Source organism: Sesamum indicum, linkage group LG9 (genome assembly GCF_026168435.1).
Source record: "Sesamum indicum cultivar Baizhima isolate 11 linkage group LG9, ASM2616843v1, whole genome shotgun sequence".
Classification (NCBI taxonomy): Eukaryota; Viridiplantae; Streptophyta; class Magnoliopsida; order Lamiales; family Pedaliaceae; genus Sesamum; species Sesamum indicum.
This window is the reverse complement of record NC_142665.1, coordinates 16,477,286-16,497,843: the sequence shown is the minus strand read 5'-3', so window position 1 is coordinate 16,497,843 and position 20,558 is coordinate 16,477,286. Positions and strand designations below refer to the sequence as shown.

The following is a 20,558-nucleotide window of genomic DNA, read 5'->3' as shown; positions in this document are numbered from 1 at the left end:
ATGTTAGGGGTACCAAATATAATTTTTTAAATTCTAAGAGGTAAATAAATATTAGGGGTACCGAATAATTTTTTAAATTGTAAGAAGTTTACATGTAATTCCACCAATTCTTATAGGAGTGCGATTAATATATCCATAATTTTAAAGTTTATTAAGTTTTTTTCCTAAGAATTTACTAAACATTTTGTAACATTCTGTAAGCTCTCAAATGTGTTATAAAAAATAAGAATTTACTCAACTTTTAGTTAAGCAATTTGTGTAAAAAAAAAAAATGGATAGTATTTATAAAAAAAAATAAGAATCGAATAGAAGATAAATTGGGTAATATTTGGAGAAAAAACACTTCTAAAAGAAGTTTAGCTGATTAAAAATTGTTTTGTTTTCATGTGTTAAAAGATACTATTTTTTTTCTTAATATTGTTATTATTAATAATAAATTATTTTTATCAAAAAAAATATATTTTACCAGAGTTAGTATATTTTATATTTATTTTATAAATATTTTTTTATTTATGTTATTAAAATATTAAATATTAATAAAAAAATTGAACATTTAATTTAATAATATTCTTACTAAAGTAAAATAATTATTCATTCATTCACAAAAATTAAACTTACATATTAAATAATCATAGTAATTTAATTTATATATTTTTTATGATATATGAATAACATATAATGTAGCAAGTAAATATAAAAAATTTAAAATATTAAATGTGTGAAAGCATATTTATTAGTGTTAAATTATCAAATTATTTAAAAATTTTAATATCAACGTTAGATGTGCAGTTTTAAAAATAAATTTAATTAAAATTAAAGTTAATAATAATAAAAGTAAAATAATAATTTTTTGCTTGAATTGAACGGTTTGAGCCCAATTTTAAAGCCCAATATGAATTTTTGTGGCCCAAGAACATTATAACCTACGGCGCCTAGTATATAAAGTGCTATAAACCCACTGCAGAAACCCTATTTTCAGAGAAGAGGCTGATTGCGTCTGGGATCTTTTCTTTCACATCTTCGCTGCCTCGTCTGCGTCTCATCGAAGATGAAGGTCTGTGTCTCTGTGTGTGTGTATGTATATATGTGTGTTTATGTTTGTGTTTTCTGTTTTAAAATTTAAATTTGTTGAAAGCAAGTCGTTATTTTTGTAAAATGTAGTTCAACATAGCGAATCCGACGACTGGTTGCCAGAAGAAGCTGGAAATTGACGACGACCAGAAGCTGTATGTTTTCGTTTTCTCTGCTTCCTCGAGTCCTCAATTTGAAGTTTTGTAGTTTTGTTATTCATATGCTGAAAATCTCTGTAAGTAGATGCTTGGAGGTTCGTTAGTCTACGTCTAGCGCTGGTTTTGCTGGAATTTTACTCTTGCTTACCCCATTGGATTTTAGCTTACGATTTCCTAATGTTGTGAAAGGAAGTGGAATTAGTGTTGGAGTGTTTGATTATCTCTTCTTATTGCTGATTTCTTTTGCTAAAGGAGCTTGATTTGCATAATGGAGATTGATGAACATGAATTCTTGAGCTGTTTGTATCATTTTAAGGTTGGGAAATTTCTTACATTTTGGGTTTTCTATTTATTGGTAATTATGCATACTTGGACCGTCCATAAATTCAAGTGGATTACTCTACTTGTAAAGTAGAAACTATGGTTCTCATGGGCAAATCATTGTGAATACATAACAATGTTCTTGTGGCTTAAATGTCGTGTTGTTTGTCCTTTCCTCTCAATTTTGTTCTTATAGAGGTTAAGAATTGGTCGACAGCTGTTTACTTTTGTGGAACTTGTACTTGTATGCTTTACTTGGTTTTTGATTTGTAAAGTAATTTACTCTTTTGGAATTTAAGACCTTAACGGTACTCGGGTTAGTGAAGTTTGTTTAACTGCTCTATCACTTAACTGTGAGCATGACCTCAATTTGGTTTTGAATTGAAGGACTGATTTTTTCTGGAGTATATGTAGGTTTATGATATGATTCATGTGATTACAATGAGATCAATTCAAATCTGGCAGCATGAATCTGCCGGTCTTATCTTGCTTATGTTTTAGTCTTGTTGTCAGACATTACTTACCTAATATAATAAGAAATTTATCTTATTGTACTTCATTTTTCTGGTAATCGCAGCCGTGTATTCTGGGACAAGAGGATCTCTCAGGAGGTCAGTGGAGATGCCTTGGGCGAGGTATGCCATTCTTTTTCCACCAATGTTTCAGGATTTATGCTGCTAATGTTTTTTACTAACATGGATTTGACTTGATGAAATTCAGGAGTTCAAGGGATACGTCTTCAAGATTATGGGAGGCTGTGATAAGCAAGGTTTCCCAATGAAGCAGGGTGTGTTGACTCCAGGTCGTGTGAGACTCTTGCTGCACAGAGGTATGTGGAATGTTTTTGGTAAGTGTCTTTTGGATTGCTTCTAGTCTTCTCTGATTGATGAGATTTGATGCTTGTTTGAACAGGTACCCCATGCTTCCGTGGTTATGGTAGGAGAAATGGAGAGCGCAGGAGGAAGTCTGTTCGTGGGTGTATTGTTAGCCCTGATCTCTCTGTTCTGAACTTGGTAATAGTGAAAAAGGGTGAGAATGATCTTCCTGGACTCACTGATACTGAAAAGCCAAGGATGAGAGGTCCAAAGAGGGCTTCAAAGATCCGCAAGCTCTTTAACCTTTCAAAGGAGGATGATGTTAGGAAGTATGTCAATACATACCGCCGAACATTCACCACCAAATCTGGTGAGTATGTTGCTCATGTTTTTTTTATCTACAAGAATTATCACATAACTGATCAGCATGTATGGAATTATGGGCATGTGACTTAATATTTTACATGGTATTGTTTATTCTGATTACAGGTAAGAAGGTCAGCAAAGCTCCTAAGATTCAGAGGCTTGTGACTCCATTGACATTGCAGAGGAAGAGAGCCAGAATTGCTGACAAGAAGAAGAGGATTGCCAAGGCCAAGTCTGAAGCTGTTGAGTACCAGAAGCTTCTTGCTACTCGATTGAAGGAACAAAGGGAAAGGCGTAGTGAGAGCTTGGCCAAGAAGAGGTCTAGGCTCTCTGCTGCTTCAAAGCCATCAGCTGCTGCTTAAATACTAATACAATGTGGCCTTGTCTTGTGGTGTGTACCTCAGTGCTGGGCGCCATCCTTGTCAGTTTTGATTTGGTTTTAGTTGAGGAGGTTCCTTAAATGTTCTGCTATTGACTGTTCCATTCTTGATAAAAGATTTTTGAGATGTTGGTTTTGTTGAAGGGTGATTAGCTTAATATATCTAAACAATGCTGTCTATCTTATTTGGATGCAGTTATTTGATCTTGTGATGTTATCTTTATTTCTTCTTTTACGTATACTGGCTGCTATTGTGCTAGAAAAACCTCGAAGCAGGGTTGTTTGCAGTAGCTCATGGGTGTGTTGGAGTGGTTATTTTAGATTTGGCTGTCCCTTAGCTCATCGATGCCTAAATAGCAAATCCTTAACTTAGGGCAGGTGCGATGGAGAAAACGATATGATACTTCCTGGTGGATCTGTTGTCTACTGGTTGTCAAATTGTTGATTATAGACCCGTTGGAGGAAGAAGTAAATGACCGTATTGCCCAAATACTGGCTTGTCAAGTTATAACCTTATGGAGGAACTAAACGATTTCACTGTGAAAGCACTCCTTTATTTTCTAGTTCGCAATTTTATGTTTAGGGTAAAATCGGTATGTACTTACTGATTGGTTTTGGCCTATAACTAAAAGAATTGCAAAAAATTCAGATCATTAAAGATATATTATTTAATATTAAAATAATTTGATAAAATTCGCTAGTTTGGAAGACTTTAATGTAATATTCAATTTATAGAAGCCGAAGTATATAAATTGCCAAAGGTATATATGGAAAACCCATTTTATAAAAGTCAGATTACGACTTTCAAATTTTTTCTTTTTTTAAAAAAAGCTCATGAATTTCTATTTTAGTAAGGAAAAAAGAAAATAAAATAAAAATGAAAACCCTTTGTGGTGAGAATGGCATTTAGACCTAGCAACGAGTCGAGCTCAACTTTGGAACTTCAAGCTAGTGAGATCCACATCATATCTGTAGATAATGCGTCTGCCATTCAGCTATTGAAAATTTGAAGATTTATGTGGAAAAACAAAAGAAGACTACTTTGTGAGGGAAAACTATTTCACGTAAGATGTTGCGCCCATATACTTAATCTCATTGCTTAAGATGGACTTTTTGAAATTAAAAATATTGTTGATGTTATACATGATAGTGTAGAGTACGTCCGATGATCCGATTCAAAACTTAAAATATTTTCAGAGATAATGAAGCAATTGAATTTACCATATAGGAAGTTAGTTGATGATTGTCGGACAAGGTGGAACTCAACATATGAAATGTTGGCTGCTGCAATCAAATTCAAAGATGCCTTCTCAAGGTTTGCTGATCGGGAACCACATTATGATATTTGTCCAAGTGCAGAGGATTGGACAAAAACAGAGAAAGTGTGCTCGGTATTAGAGCTATTTTGGACAGCTACGCACATTGTTTCCGGAAGTGATTATCCTACTTCAAATTTGTTCCTTAATGAGGTGAGCAAAGTGAAAGTTTTGTTAGATAAGAAGTCATTAGAGAATGATATATTCATTCAGGACATAGTTGCAAGAATGAAGAAGAAGTTTGACAAATATTGGGGAGATACTAATTTGCTGATGTCTATAGCAGTTGCTTTGGATCCAAGGTGTAAGTTGAGAGCACTTGAATTCTACTTTTAAAGACTATACTTTTCAGAGAATGTTGAGAGGCAAATTACTATTGTTCGGAAGACATTATATGAGCTCTATTCTAAGTATGTGGTTATTTCCAACATTGAAGACGAGTCAATTGGAGAAGGGCAAAGAAACAAACTATCGAATCGAGATCTTGCAAATGTTGAAACTCAAAGTGGCTGGTCTGAGTATGCTGAATATCTAAAATCAGTGGAATCTATTCAGCCTCAAAAGTCTGAACTTGATTTATATCTTAAGGAAAACTGTTATATATTTGAGAAGGACAAGAAGAATGGGAAAGACTTTGATGTTCTGGAATGGTGGAGAGTTCATGCATTGAAGTACAAGATTTTATCGATAATGACAAGAGATATTTTAGCTATCCTGATCACTATTGTTGCTTTTGAGGCTACATTTAGTGCGGGAAGTAGAGTAATAGACAAATATCGTGCATAATTGACTTCAGATACAGTTCAAGTGTTGATGTGCGGAGGAATTGGTTGAGAAAACGCTTTGGAGTGAAGAAAAAAAATCTTTGGTAAGTTCTTTTGTATTTTAAAAGTTTTGAACATATCATTATTGTTTCTAACTTATTATAAGTGTATTGAATTTTCTTCATTAATTTGCAGAGCGACAAAAAAGCAATATATGTAAATTTGCCTCTTGATGGTGATGTGCCAAAGGTAACTTCATGTAACTCAACTGCCGATAATTGTTTCGATTGTTGTTTTTAAATTGCATCATGTTGTGACATCTTTGAGATGACTTAATGTGGTGGATTTGAGGTTTGAAGTTTGAGATTTGAGGTTTGAGATCGGAAGTTGGAGTTGATACTTCAATTGGTATTGATATCAAATTACGTGGTAATTTTTTTATATTTTTTCTTGGGTTTGCCAATTTTCTAGCAAACCATATCGATAATATTGTGCTATTCTCATTTACTTGCAAAGAGATATATACATATTGGTTGCATTGTGTTATACGGTTCTAATTTAATTTATTATCATTTATTTATGTAGGTTTGAGAGGATAGCAACAAGAACGATTTCGTTACGTGGATTTTGTCACTTTGAACAAACATGGATTTAGAAATATTTCTGAATTTTGATAAATGTAACTAAATTATTTTTATTTAAATGATTTATTGACAAATTTAACTTTATATATTGTGGTTTCTATTTGGTTTTATGAATTTGGTAGGCTTGTTTGTTTTTTTAAATGATTAGTTGATTAAAAATATATTATTGTATAAATGTGCTCAAACTCATAATTCAAAATAGGGTAAATTGAGCTCGAGCTTGAAAATACAGTATCGAGCTCTAGCTTGAACTCGATAAAAATAGTCGAGGTCGACTCGTTACCAGGCCTAATGTTATATTCAAATTCTCAAAACAAGTACCCGGTGTAGAAACAAAAAACAAAATGGTGGGCGCACTCTCAAAAATGAAAAACCCGCATCCTAAAAGCTAAACGAAATCAAATCTGAAAACTTTTTCAGTTTGGGTTCAAGATTTTAGAGCAAACATTGCCCGCTCACTCGAATTTTTTCAAACACTCGGTAGCAATGGCGGTTCTTATTAGCTTATATACTCCAACCCTTTTGCCCAAGCAACTCACACTCACAATCAGAACAATTCGATCAATTTCTTTCTTTTCCTATGTGTTGTTTTCTTGGAGTCCATTTCTGGTACTCTACAATGGCTGACCAAGAAAACTGCATGAGAGTGACCCGCCTGGCGGCGAAGAAGAGAGCTGCGGAGGAGGCACTGCAACCGCAGCAGAACAAGAAGAAGAGAGTGGTGTTGGGGGAGATTCAGAATGTTTTTCCTTCAGGAGACGTGGGTTTGTGTAAAACTCAGAAGCTTGGTGTTGAGAGTGAGAAGCAGAAACTCAAGTCCAAGAGGAACGTGAGAAAAGGGAAAGTGACTGTGAAGGAAAGGAAGAATACGAAGGAGGGAAAGGATTCTGGTATTGATCTGGGTATGAAATCTGATGACCCACAGATGTGTGGAGCCTATGTTTCTGATATATATGAATATCTTCATAATATGGAGAGGGAGGGCAAGAGAAGGCCATTGCCAGATTACTTGGAGAAAGTTCAGAAAGATGTGACTGCGAACATGAGAGGAATTTTAATAGATTGGCTAGTTGAGGTTGCAGAGGAGTACAAGCTTCTTTCAGATACACTGTATTTAACAGTTTCCTACATCGACAGATTCTTATCGGTGAATGCTATCAATAGACAAAGGCTTCAGCTTCTTGGTGTTTCCTCAATGCTCATTGCCTCGAAATATGAGGAGATCAGTCCTCCACATGTGGAAGACTTGTGTTACATCACAGATAACACATACACTACGGAAGATGTGGTAAAGATGGAGGCTGATGTGCTCAAATCCCTTAAGTTTGAAATGGGCAATCCTACGATGAAGACGTTTCTCAGAAAGTTCACCCACATTGCTCAACAAGATTATGAGAGTTCCAGTGAGCAGTTGGAGTTCTTGGGTGGCTATCTAGCAGAGTTAAGTTTGCTGGATTATGGATGTGTGAAATTCTTGCCTTCTTTGGTAGCCGCATCAGTCATATTCCTGTCAAGATTTACGCTCCAACCTCAGTTACATCCTTGGAATTCAGCTTTACAACGTCATTCAGGATACGAAGCTGCTGATCTGAAAGAATGCGTGTGTATCCTTCATGACTTGCAAATGAGTCGAAGAGGAAGTGGTTTGGTTGCTGTGAGGGAGAAATACAAGCAACAGAAGTTCAAATGCGTCTCAACACTTTCAACACCTTCACAAGTACCCGAGTCCTTTTTTGAAGACATCAAAGATCACTGATTAGGCCAACTACTTGAAGCCTTCAAACTGCTGAAAATGTATATAAAACTTCGCCTTAGATATCCACCACTGCTGACACTGTCAATGAAATGCTGGCTTGTGTGGCTTTCTTGCTAGACCGATCTTCGTAAGAGCTCCGTTTTTGAGCAGTTTAGCATCCATTTGAAACAACTGGTTTATATTAGTAGAACGATAGACATTACCGACACAGACAACTATAGGTTTTCTGGAGATATCCTCCCCAGTCCATAGTGCTAGAAAGTTTTCATATCTTGCTCAACTCCCCGATTGCTGTTGATGTAATTCAAAAGTTCTCACTAAATTTTGTTTTCTTGATACATTATTCAATAGCAGCTTGTGAGTCACAGTGTAGATACACAATGGCACAGTTGACACCCGCAAGAACTCATCTTCCAATAAGTTTCTTAGCTACTCTACTTCTTGACTTGTTATTTAAGAGCTATAAAATCAGATTTCATAGTAGATCGAGCTATACAAGTTTGTTTTGCAGATTTTCAGAAAATACCTGTCGTAATAATTATGTGATCCACAAATTCTAATGATTTATTGGTGAGGGGAAAAGGCTATTCCAATTTTGGGACAGTATTTGCTATAGAAATAAAATTTCATGTCTACAAGTCTAACATTTTCTTTGATTGTTCGTCGCTATTGGTAATCCGATTGCAAACAATGACTATTTCCCGATGTCTAATAAAGCCCTTCTCAAAATTCCCTTCTAAATCCCATAGCTATTAATTTTTGGCCAAGTAAGAAAATATTTGTGAAAATAAAATTCAAAAAGACCGTTGCAAAAATAGTTATAAGGCCCGTTGCAATATCAAAAGTATTGGAGGAAAAATCCAAAAAAAAAAAGACAATAATTTATGACGGACATTGCGACGGGATTTGGGACGGGAATAAGATCTCCCATAGTAAATATTTATAAATATTTTTATAATATCGAGATAAAATTATAACAATGCAAATATTTAAAGAAATATATTAAAAATAGAAGCTAAAAATGTTTGTAGTTACTATCTTTTAAATGAAATTACATATATAGGTTTTCAAGATATATTTGAGCAAAAAAGAATAAGGACATCTTTCTACATCGATTTAATGCACAGCAAGTTAACTTTTCTAAATCCCTCGAATTAATAGTACTACCGAACAAGGCACATTTGGTATATATATATATATATATATATAATTTAAAATTTTATTATATTTATATTTATATTTTTTTTAGAAAAATGGAAGGAATAGCTTATTTAAATTACTAAATATTTTAATTTTGAATACACATTAACAAAACTATTGATAAAACTAAGTGACGGAATAGGTGGTTATTTTTGTTAAAAATAAGTTATTTAAGAGTATTTTAATAAAAATATATTGAGAACTAAACCTAGTTATTCTAATACCCTCAACTTAATAAATAGCTAAACATAGACTTATCTTTCAAATATATTTATTTCTCCCCTTTTACAGGAATTCCCAAAAATAGACCCATAACTTTGGGTACAGGGGTGCCTCGTCACAAAGGGCGTCACAATGATCGGGATCTATTTTCTTAAATTTGCTTTAAATAATTGGCCTGTATTAGACTAATAATATAGACTAGTCCAATATTTACTTCATTAAGTTGGATTCCATGATTATTCGTTCAGCCCACAACTATTCACACTATTGTTACGATTGTAAAACGACGTATAATTACTATCCTTAATTCCACTTTCGTTATGTTAGAGCAAATAAAAAGCAAATTTTATTAAATAAATATATATATGAAGTTTACTTATATCTTTTAATCATCACATTGTTGAAGTAAACGTGCCCATAGAGTATGTTTAATGGTTTTGCTGAAGTTGAATCCTTAAGGTCCTGTTTACTTTTCATTATTAGGTTGGATAAGTTGTTCAATACACTCTTATAAGGTATTTTTTACATTACGGGGACCTAGTTTTTATCCCCAAGTTCGATACAAATAACTATTATTCTTAATAAACTCAATTCGAACAGTTCAAGCAAATATAGTATTATTAATGCATTTTTTTTTAATCGTGTTAGACAGATAATTCACATCAAAAGTAAATGGACCTAAATTAAGCTGGGCTCTACACTAGCCCATTAGTAGGCCCAATGAATCCATAGTACAGTCCAAAGGGCCATTGGGCTTTACAAAAACCCAAAACCCCACATTTTCATTCACTCCACTCTCTATTGCAAGCAACCCGCCTCTTCTCCGCCTTCTTCGCCCACACCACACCCATAACTTGCGTAGTTTCCATTTTCAAAAGCAGCAGCAGCAGCAGTTGCAGCAAGGAAAGATAGTCGAGTTAAGAAATGGGCGGGAGAGGAAGGTCTCGTACTCAGAGAAAACACTTCAGGCAGAGCAGGGAGAACGTGTGGAAACGTCCGAAATCCGATGATGCAACTAATGCCACGCCGGATGATGCCAACAATGGCAGGGATCCAGCTTGGGAGCCCTTTGCCACACAGAATCCCGCCTTTGATGAATATTACAAAGTAGGCGAGGAAAAGATGGAAAAGCGTCTTCTCTTTTTCCTCTCTCTCTTGTTTTCTTTTTGCGTATAGCTGTGATTTGTTCCGGATTGTGTGAATTTGTGTGCTAAGACTTGTTTAAGAGCAAGAAATTGTGTCGTACGAAAAATGGAATGCGTTTAATTCGTTGTTTTCATTTTTTTTAGGGGTCTAACTGTTATGGGTTTGTTTCGAGTTGTGAGAATTTGTGTTCGAATATATGTAGGAGCAGGAAATTGTGCCGGCTGAGGAGTGGGATACTTTCATTGAGTATCTGAGAAAACCGCTTCCTGCTGCTTTCAGAATCAATTCCAGGTTCATGCTCACTTTTGTGTCGTTTCTGTTTCCTTTTTCTTCTTTACACGTGGTGTAATTTTACATTTGTATATCCTTTTTAAGTTGTTCATGTTGTTTTTATGTGTAATTTTGGCTGGTTGAAATGCTTTCAGCACATTGGATAAGTGTAATCTTCGGTTTTAGCTAGGTGGGGGGCATGTCACTGAAAGGTGTTTGTTTACTCAGGGAAGAATTATGAAACAAAGCGGAAAGTGGGGTTGGTATTGTAGATTCAAGTAGGATAAAAAATATGTGATTTCTTGTTAAGTGAAGCTATAAAAATGGCATTTTGTTCTTGATGTTAGCATCTCATTTACAAGTTCTGTTGTATATCTACTCAATCACCACTCTTGAGTGAAACTACCTGCATATTTTGAAACTTCTAGTCTTGACAGCCTGTTTGAAGATTGAGATCCATCCGACTTCTCCTCCATTGTGATATGTAATGTTGGAGACTGTATTAAGTATCTGATAAACTGAATTTGCACAGTGTAGGAACCCCCTCATCGGAGTGATATCCTAACAGTAGACATCTGGTCAAAATGGCACTTAGTGCCTCATTTCACATAAATTCTCTATTATGCATGGTGAACTCTCACCCGCGTTGATTCCACACCAAAAACAGATTACACCAGAGACTTCAAGCTGTTTAGCTTGGCCTCCCTTAATATTATGATATTTCTAGCTAGTAACCTACCTAAGGAGAAAGGACCTTGGTTGGATTCTTGCCTTACTGAATTAGTTAGGGATAGCCAACTAGCCCAAAATACTTGAACCCCAGATTGGAATATAGGAAAACAAATTTTCAAATTAGTTAAGTCATTTCACACAATTGGTGTCAGATGATTGTGGTACAAGTCTCTTCCATGTTATGTTCATTGGCAAATTTTAAAGTATATGTCGAGCAGCTTTTGTCGTTGTACTTGGTCTTTCATACAGTTAACTCACATCCTGTCTTCTTGATCCCTGGAGGCTTGGACTACAATCAGGAGAAGCATAGAAAGAACGCAAAGTTACCTTGACGGTTACCCAAAAAAGAGCACACATATCCTTGAGATAGAATCTTATCGCAAATTCGCAACTTTTGAATCCAAGAAGTTGACAGGTTTATGTCGTACTATGTCTTGGGAAATGACAAGATTGACAACCAAAGGGTACAAGAGAAACATGGCAACATAGAAGTATTTTTAAACCCTTGGACTGGAATGTTTCTAGGGATGCTTCTGAAAATTGGAGGTTGAAATTTCAGGATTTCCATCTTATGTCATGCTGCTTTAATATGCTGCTGAGGTCCCTAAGTAAGGATGTTGATTCTTTATGTTTGGTGCTGAACTTTTGTTGATTTCACTGACTGCAATCAACAGACATTCACAAAGCACTGGGTGAATAATTTCAATGGCAGTGGAGGATTGAGTTTTTCCTTCGTGAGAATCACTGGATTAAATCTGTGGTTAGATGATATTACACGCCTAAAGCTTCAAAAGAGATTATGAGTTTAGCTATATTTACATTTCAGAGACCCTTCATTTTTTACTTCAAACCAAGATAACACTACTGGTATGATCCCTCTACTTGTTAACATAGCTTAAAACAATCAACTCCCGTTACAAATCAAAGGCAGAAGCTACAGGTTTTAGCTGATATATTTTGCGTCTCTCTGTGTGTATTGAACATATATGCAACTATATCTTCATTATAGCTCATGACATCTTGATTTAGCTCATGACGTCTCTCCCTTTATTTTCTTCTATTAAGTAGGGAAAAGAATGAAGAGATTGCTTAATTTTTCGTCATATTTAAATAACTTCTGAGTAAAGTCCAGTTTGTTTGAGGTCATATGCTCTCTCTTTACCTGATTTTGCAGTAGTCAGTTTTATGTGGATATTCGGTTGCAGTTGGAGAATGACTTTATGAAATCTCTTCAGGCGGAGGTAGATTGGTTACTGGTTCATATTTCTTGAGTTACAAATGCACTGAGGATTTGTGGAAGATGAGCATAGTTTCAGTATTAATTGGTCTTTCTTTGACCAATTTATGCAGGACGCTGATGGAAGTGAAGTGGAGGCAATAAAACCGTTACCATGGTACCCAGATAATCTTGCTTGGCAGTCAAATTTTTCGAGGAACCAGTTGCGCAAGAATCAAACCCTTGAGAGGTGAGTGATTTATTTAAAATGTGCTTTTATTCAGGACCGTTGAAAGAATAAAATCATGTGAAGCTACTTTGTCTTTTGTTTGAGAGGTAGAACAGGATAACAGCAGGATCAGGGAACAAGGAATCACTTCAGTTAGTAATTATATGAATTCTATATATACTGATAACTTTGACTATAATTGAGATGATACGCCAATCTACAAGCACTAAGAAAAGAAGAAAGAAAGAAAGAGATGACAGGGGGATCTACACTTTTTAGCAACAATCAATATCATGCTTGGTTGATGGATTACTATTAGTTTTCCTTTTTAATATAATATGAATATAAATTATAATGAAACATAAGGTCTTTTTATGTATTCTAGAACTATATCTGAACACATGATATGTTACTGAATGACCAAGATGAAAAGTTCAATATTAAGCAGTCTTATGCACAAGTGGGTCTGGCACATATTGAAAAAATAGTGGCTTCTTTCTGATTGCTTCCTGAAACTTCTTCAAATTCTAGCATTATTTCAGTGATCATTGATGCAAGTCTGTCGACAAGCAAAATCACTTCTATTGTGTTGTGATTCTGTCGCATCTTGGCTTTTGTCCTATACCCCTTTAACCCTATGCATTAGCATGCACAAGTTTGACCTCTCATTGGGAAAAGCATTTGTTGAATAATAAATACTTAGGACAGGTAGGTTTTGGAATCCTGAAATGATTTTAATCCTTCATTTATGCATTCGATTGTTTATCCACTAATGACTCAAGTTGAAGAAGAAAATTCTGGCTAACAATATTTGGAGACTTCTAGACTCTAGAAAGTTGTCCATTGCTATTGTTGTAAATTTTTTTCCTCTAAATGAAGAAACGAAGACATGTTGAAAGTTTAGAAATAGTGAAATGTGCTCTATCTCTCGAGGGATGAGGAGTTCTTTCAAGTTGTCAATGACTGAAGTTCAAGTTTCTATCTGGAAAACGGCTGTGTAGCTTTAGATCATGTCTCATGGTTTACTATGCACATTAATGTCCTTGATTACTAAATTTAACACTGTTCACTTTCTAAGAAAGAGATGTGTAAGATGCTCTTTGTTGAGTTACAAGTGTACATGTCTTCGATGCAGTCATTTGGTCATATTCCTGTTTACATGATTTATATTCTGTTTCAGGTTTCATGAGTTCTTGAAGCTAGAAAATGAGATTGGGAACATCACGAGACAGGAAGCTGTTAGCATGGTGGGCTAATTTTTATATCATTTCAGTTCTCGTGTTCAATATCACCATCAGTTGAAGCTTTTTATGTTCGACTATATGGATCACTCTATTGTAGTGTTTATATAGTTATTTACATTATTTAGGTTCCCCCATTGTTCCTTGATGTACGTCCAGATCATTTTGTTCTTGACAGTAAGTTACATAACTCTATTTATGAATTTTTTGTTTTTGCCTTTTCTTTTTGGTTTTTTCTAATAAAGGTTGCTGCTATTTCAGCACCTGTTACTTCATGACAAACCATCATACGTCCCCATTGAATATCTTATTCCAGATATTTTGAATTTGCTATTAATAATGCAGTGTGTGCTGCACCGGGTTCAAAAACATTTCAGTTACTGGAGATGATATACAAGTTAACAGAACCAGGAACTTTACCCAGCGGGATGGTACGGTGCTTTCACTTTCCCTCTTAGTTTCTGCTCATAGGTATCGGCATGGAAGCAGCTGGTTTCAGCTTCAATTTGAAATTATTTACTAACATCTTTCTTGTCATTTTTATGATACTTCCATTCTGTTCTGATGGTAACCTATCCCATACCTATGCTATAGGTGATTGCAAATGATCTGGATGTCCAAAGATGTAACCTTCTAATTCACCAAACAAAAAGAATGTGTACAGCCAACTTGATAGTCACTAATCATGAAGCACAACACTTCCCAAGCTGTCATTTACATAGGAATCAACGTGGGGATTCCCAGATTGGAAATATTAGAGAACCTAGTATTCGTCAGCTTCAGTTTGATCGTGTCTTGTGTGATGTCCCTTGTAGTGGTGATGGAACTTTACGTAAGGCACCTGATATCTGGAGGAAGTGGTAAGTTCTTTTAAAGGCTCCTTTCGATTCTTTTGAAGTCTTCTTTTTTTTTGCACTTTTAACCTGGCATTGTTAACCATCTCTTCTCCCTGTGCTCCTTTCCATTACAGGAATTCAGGCATGGGTAATGGTCTCCATGGCCTACAAGTTCAGATAGCAATGCGAGGTACCCGATTCCCCCAAATTGAATTTTCTATCTCTTGATTATGAGATTCAACATGAAATATGGCAGTAGCTCATTTTTCATTAGCATTTACTGGTTTTTATGGTTAACAAACATTTCATGAACTCAGGAACCATATGGAATATGTGTAATCAGTCACTTAATAATACTTTTCCAGTTTGTAATCCTGAATTCAAGTGCAAATGATGGGCACGTAAACCTTACCTCCATGATACAGGTGCAAGAAATTTTTAGTCATCTTAAACAAATCAAGGCAGCCCTATTTTGTCTTTCATGATCTTGCTGCTAAGAATGCTTAGATATGATTCTCACAAATCTATCTTGATTCTAAAGTGCATGAAAAGTTGATGTCTCAAGCCTGTTAGCCAAGAAATCTGCAATTCCCTTGCCCTCTGTAAAGACGCAAACTATTCTGGTTCCATGGTGCTCATGAACTGTTGGATTAAAAGGATGAGTGCTGCTAAGTTAAATGAACATGCTGCTAGGATGTGACAAAGGAAATTATGTTATTGGTATAAAGTTCTATCCATATGGACTGGCACGCTGTTGTTGACAAGAATATCACTCCTTGAGATAACGCCAGATGTTTCTGCTTTAACAATGGTAACAGTTTGCAAGATTTTCCTGAAAAGCTAACACCACCTCATTGCATCCTTGCCAATCAACCAGCTGCAAGAAGGCCTCTGCTGCCTCTATAGCCACCAGCATATTACAATTTAAACCGACTAAAAGGAGGTTTCAGCATTGTTGCTTGCTGAGATGTTCATTATATGATCCGAATAAGTATGCAATATGTTAATTTCTCCCTTAAAATGATAACCTTTGGGAGCTGCTCCTGGTACATCAAGTTAGGTGGTTAGGAATCTCCATATCAGTCTCGACAAAGTTGGGCCCCAATGTTTAACATCATCACTTTCCAGCAAAAGGATCCACAGAACCCAAATTGGAATAATGGTTCTAACATGGCCTTAGTGACGAATACAGAAGATATTCTCCAGTACTCCTACAGCATAGGGATGCCTGTCTACATCACCTGCAGCCCAAACATATGAGAAAAGTAGGCCCAACTTTTTGTTGTGATGGAGTTTTCATGAATTAGGGTTGTCTGTTGGTCAAACAAGCAACCTATTTCTTTATCTCTTATTGCCAAACTCATAACCAATTGCTGCATGCTTAAACGGAGTCTTACAGCTGAACCACACTTGGTGGATATAACCATTTTGCTCCATTACATTTTGACTTGGTTGCAGATTTCTTCTAGAGTCAATAGAGACAAACATCAAGAAACATGAAATTGACAGAACTTTCCACCAAATTAGTTCTTTTTTCATGTTCTATGTTATATGCTGGTGCTTTGGGTTATCTTATCTCTACTCTGGGTAATATCAAAAAAGCACCACCTCTTTCTGATTTTCAGCACATTGTCATTTCAGGCTTAGCTTTGCTTAAAGTTGGTGGACGGATGGTCTATTCAACTTGCTCAATGAATCCAGTGGAGAATGAGGCTGTGGTTGCTGAGGTAGTTTATGAAAATTTTCAGGAAGAACTTTATGAGTTGGGAACTAATGCTGATTTTAAGTAGAACCATTCAATAATAATTTTTTGGCTGGGGGAAGGCAAATGACAAAAGATGGTGAGACAGTGAGAAAGGATGCTCGATTTAATTGTTCCATTTGCTCACTTTTCCATTTGGAACAACTTCTCCTTAAACTCATCCATCTTATATCCATGCATGGGTTGCTACAGAGAGTTCTAAATTGTTTCAGTGGTGGGCGTTCTGTGTGTGTTGTATGTCTTCTCCATCTTATATGCTTTTGTGTTCTCATGGTCCCTAAATGTCTTTCCTCTCAGGTTTTGCGAAGATGTGGAGGATCAATTGAGCTTGTGGATGTTTCCACTGAGCTTCCGCAGCTTGCTCGCAGGCCTGGTCTTAAGAAATGGAAGGTTTGCATATCATTGTACTAGTCTACCAGTTGGTTCCCCTTTTCAATATTACAGCACATATAGGGAACTACAGTTTAGTATTGGTGATTGAAGCAGTCAACTTTATCTGACCCTTATTCATTCCCATTAATTGTCAAGCATTTAGTCAAATTTTCATTTGCTTGTGCAGGTTCGAGATAAAGGGCTGTGGTTGGCATCTTACAAATATGTCCCAAAATATCGAAGATCTGTAGTAACTCCAGGCATGTTTCCTTCTGGAAAATCACATGAGGAGACATCTGAGCTTGATCATGAAACAGAACCCAGACAATTTTGTGAGAATGGTGATGGCAATCCTGAAAATGGGATCCAGGTAACGGATGGTTCAGTAGCTCCAACAAACAGTGTGGAGGCAGAAGTCTCACCTCTACCTTTAGAACATTGTATGAGGATAGTGCCTCATGATCAAAATTCTGGGGCTTTCTTTATTGCTGTTCTCCACAAGGTTTCCTCCCTCCCTGGTGAGTTTCATCATCATTCTAGTTCAGGTGCCATTTCTTTGTTACTTAGCTAACCCAGATGCTTGGTAACCATTAGGGTACACTCTGTACATGGACTGATCATTCAGTAGGACAGCAGTCCTCCTGCAATGGCCTTCCCCCTCCCATTGTCTGGCAACATAGATGCAAGAGTTTTTCTATTCCTTTTTCTGGGTTAGTCAAGTACACAGTAGGAGTGGAATAAATTTTCCCTTCTTATGATTTTTAGATCAGTGCTTAAATTAGTTGTTTTAACAACTATATACATGGACAAATTTTGAACTTAAAAACTATGCACAAAAGTTCATACATAATTACTATATTACTATATATATGTACATACTCTCACATGGTGTGAATACACACCTTTGATATTTATATATGTATAACTAATATACAAAAATGTACATTGTATTTATATCAGAATACATAAATAATGTCTACTTGATTATATGTAAATTAATCATGTAAATATTATCAATATTATATACAATACTTGAATTTAGATATATCTTGTACATATTGTTAATACATACAATATGAATAATATATATGTATATATCTACAGAGATATACATATATATTATTATAAATTAATCATGTACATTATCAATATTATAGACAATACTTTAATTTAGATATATTAGATGTATTGTCTTATAAATATTGTTAATACATACAATATGAATAATATATATGTATATCTATAGAGATACATATAGATGTTATTTTAGTCAATAAGGAGATAATGGAATCATTTTCGGGCTAAGGCGGGTACCTTCATCTTTTGATGACATTCTTAATTCATCCCATTTAAGTAGGAATAAGTGTTCCTCATAGTTGAGTAAGGAAGTAGTTTTCCCACTTTAGTGAGAATCCTTAATACTTGGACTCTTTATATCCACTTCTATTAGTCTTAACAAACAAGAAAATGGTATTAAAGAAGTGGGTAAGACCTTTTCTAGAATCCTCATTCTTTTATTAGTACTTGTGCCATTCTCACACATGTCCGCAATACAGCTGTGCTCTACTTTTTTTATTGGAATGATTATATTGACACTGCATAGGCTTGGGAATAATATCGCTCGATTTTGGAAAGTTGCGGTCCTCTATGGTCATGTTTTACATTATAGATTTTCCCTGGCCTTCCGATCCTTGCTAGGAATTTGTAATGTAAAACATGACTGGATCATTGCAATCTAATTCTCAAAACTGAAGGACTTGTCTGAAAAATCTCTTAACCTCACGAGTTGTCAGTGTAATTATGGCTTTTGTGTTTTATGAGCGCTAATCATTTATAACCTACACTGTTTCACTTGTTCTTCCTGTATATTCTGTGTTGTCCTATAATTGCAATTTACCTGAAATATGTATGTATCTCAGCCCCTGCGGCCACTGAGAAGAAACCCAGACCTTCTAAGGAAATGGATGCCAGTAGCACTCAACCTCAAGAACTGATGGATCAAGTGAAAGACGGCTCAAATGGGGATGATATTGATTTAAGTGGTGAGAAAGATGTCCATCTTTCTGAAGCAACTCCAGCTGGCGATTTACTTGATACTGAAATGCCAGAAGCTTCACTGGATGCTAACCAGAACAAGGTAAACGAAGAAAATGATAGTGAAGCTAACCAGAACAACGTAAACGAAGAAAATGAAAAGCAGGATACTCGACCTTCACCTGATGGGAAAGATGATGCCAAAATGGTTGCGGGAAAAAGGAAGCTGCAAATTCAGGGTAGATGGAGGGGAGTAGACCCTGTTATCTTCTACAAGGAGGAAGCTGTTGTGGGCAGGATAATGGAGTTTTATGGAATCAAGGAGTCCTTGCCATTCAAAGGTCATCTTATTACAAGAAACAATGATATGAACCATGTCAAGAGAATTTACTACATATCAAATTCTGTGAAGGAAGTTCTTGAATTGAACTTCCTAGCAGGCCAGCAGCTCAAGATAGCTTCTGTGGGACTAAAGATGTTTGTAAGTTTTTTTTATGCTTGATTTTTTTTTGCCATATCCATTCTTTGCATGGCATTATAACCAAAAAGAATGCACAAAATATCCATTCACTGTAAAAGAACAGTTGATCTTTGCAACTGTTTGAAGTATTTAAGTGTGCAAGCTAGTATGTTTTACATTGAATATGCCTTCTGCTAAGCTGCTCCTCATCAAATAAATAAAAAGATATCAAGGGAGATATGCATGATGACTAATCTTTCTTGTTTATAATCTTTTTTATGTATAACTTCTACGAGTCTCTTTTGATTTCAGGAACGGCAAACCTCAAAAGAGGGGGCATCCGCACCCTGTCTATTCCGAATTTCATCTGAAGGCTTGCCACTGATTCTTCCACATATAACCAAGCAAATCCTATATGCATCTGCAGTAGATTTCAAGCATCTTTTGCAGTACAAAAGTATCAAATTTCCAGATTTTGTTGATCCCGACTTTGGACAGAAGGCTTCAGAACTAATGCTGGGTTGTTGTGTTGTCGTATTGAAAAGAGGTTTGTATGGTGTCTTATTCTAAATGATTGTGATCAAGCCATTTGGTGCCTGCTAGAGATAATCCTTTTAACTAATCGTTCCGACTCCTTTTCATCTTCTGCAGAAGGCCAGGCCCCATCAGATTCTTCTCAAGATTTTACGCCTATTGCTATCGGGTGTTGGAGAGGTAGGACTAACATATCTGTAATGGTGACAGCGATCGACTGCCAGGAACTGTTGGAAAGGGTGTCGATGCTTCTGTTGACAAAGGAAGACTTGAAACCAGAGGGTGATAATCCCTCTATTCCAGAGGCTGGTGAAGAAGGAAAAATTAATGGTTGTGATATTAAAGAAGACAGCACCGCAATGGCACCCGGAACTCTTGACTGAAGCATCGATGTTTGAGATTGTATTGATGCTATTCGTATTTTGCAATTTTGGATAACTGATATTTGTAATTTGCAATTCTGAAAAAAACAATTTCCTACAGGGGATCATGGTCCTGGGACAGGAATCATGACTAGGTACTTCTTCCAGGGAAGCTTACTAGGTAGCCCTTACATTACATGTAGTAGTTGTGGTACACGAGTTAATAGGTACTGTTGCCAGGGAAGCTTACGAGGTACCCCTTACATGTGATACGCAAGTTGATACCACCTATTAATAATTATTGAAAAATAAATAACGAAATAAAGAATACCAAAATTAGTGAGGTTGGGTA

General features: G+C 35.7%; 2 protein-coding genes and 2 pseudogenes across 2 annotated transcripts; all 4 read left to right on the top strand.

Annotated features, from left to right (window-relative positions):
- The first annotated feature begins 927 nt into the window (after positions 1-927).
- Positions 928-3,333, top strand: LOC105178290 (small ribosomal subunit protein eS6). Its single transcript, XM_020699237.2, has 6 exons — positions 928-1,054; positions 1,162-1,226; positions 2,128-2,185; positions 2,271-2,379; positions 2,463-2,735; positions 2,855-3,333. The coding sequence occupies exons 1-6, from the start codon at positions 1,049-1,051 to the stop codon at positions 3,091-3,093; spliced, it is 750 nt and encodes a 249-aa protein (XP_020554896.1). The 5' UTR covers positions 928-1,048; the 3' UTR covers positions 3,094-3,333.
- Positions 3,334-4,126: 793 nt separating this feature from the next.
- On the top strand, positions 4,127-5,212 carry LOC105178421 (zinc finger BED domain-containing protein RICESLEEPER 1-like; annotated as a pseudogene).
- Positions 5,213-6,233: 1,021 nt separating this feature from the next.
- Positions 6,234-7,967, top strand: LOC105178291 (putative cyclin-A3-1 pseudogene; annotated as a pseudogene).
- Positions 7,968-9,791: 1,824 nt separating this feature from the next.
- Positions 9,792-20,326, top strand: LOC105178292 (uncharacterized). The gene is made up of 15 exons (XM_011101740.3): positions 9,792-10,119; positions 10,361-10,449; positions 12,335-12,401; positions 12,511-12,626; positions 13,786-13,852; positions 13,975-14,023; positions 14,192-14,277; positions 14,441-14,706; positions 14,817-14,872; positions 16,324-16,409; positions 16,742-16,834; positions 17,004-17,334; positions 18,736-19,331; positions 19,623-19,857; positions 19,962-20,326. The coding sequence occupies exons 1-15, from the start codon at positions 9,937-9,939 to the stop codon at positions 20,225-20,227; spliced, it is 2,586 nt and encodes an 861-aa protein (XP_011100042.1). The 5' UTR covers positions 9,792-9,936; the 3' UTR covers positions 20,228-20,326.
- The last annotated feature ends 232 nt before the right edge of the window (positions 20,327-20,558 follow it).

What these genes read in the sequence shown, in the direction of transcription:
- LOC105178290 (XM_020699237.2), top strand. An exon ending in GAGACTCTTGCTGCACAGAG is followed by an intron (nt 2,380 to 2,462) that starts GTATGTGGAATG and finishes TTGTTTGAACAG; the next exon opens with GTACCCCATGCTTCCGTGGT. An exon ending in AACATTCACCACCAAATCTG is followed by an intron (nt 2,736 to 2,854) that starts GTGAGTATGTTG and finishes TTCTGATTACAG; the next exon opens with GTAAGAAGGTCAGCAAAGCT.
- LOC105178292 (XM_011101740.3), top strand. Translation starts at nt 9,937, where the DNA reads ATGGGCGGGAGAGGAAGGTCTCGTACTCAGAGAAAACACTTCAGGCAG. An exon ending in GCTTTCAGAATCAATTCCAG is followed by an intron (nt 10,450 to 12,334) that starts GTTCATGCTCAC and finishes CTGATTTTGCAG; the next exon opens with TAGTCAGTTTTATGTGGATA. An exon ending in TGTTGTCGTATTGAAAAGAG is followed by an intron (nt 19,858 to 19,961) that starts GTTTGTATGGTG and finishes CATCTTCTGCAG; the next exon opens with AAGGCCAGGCCCCATCAGAT.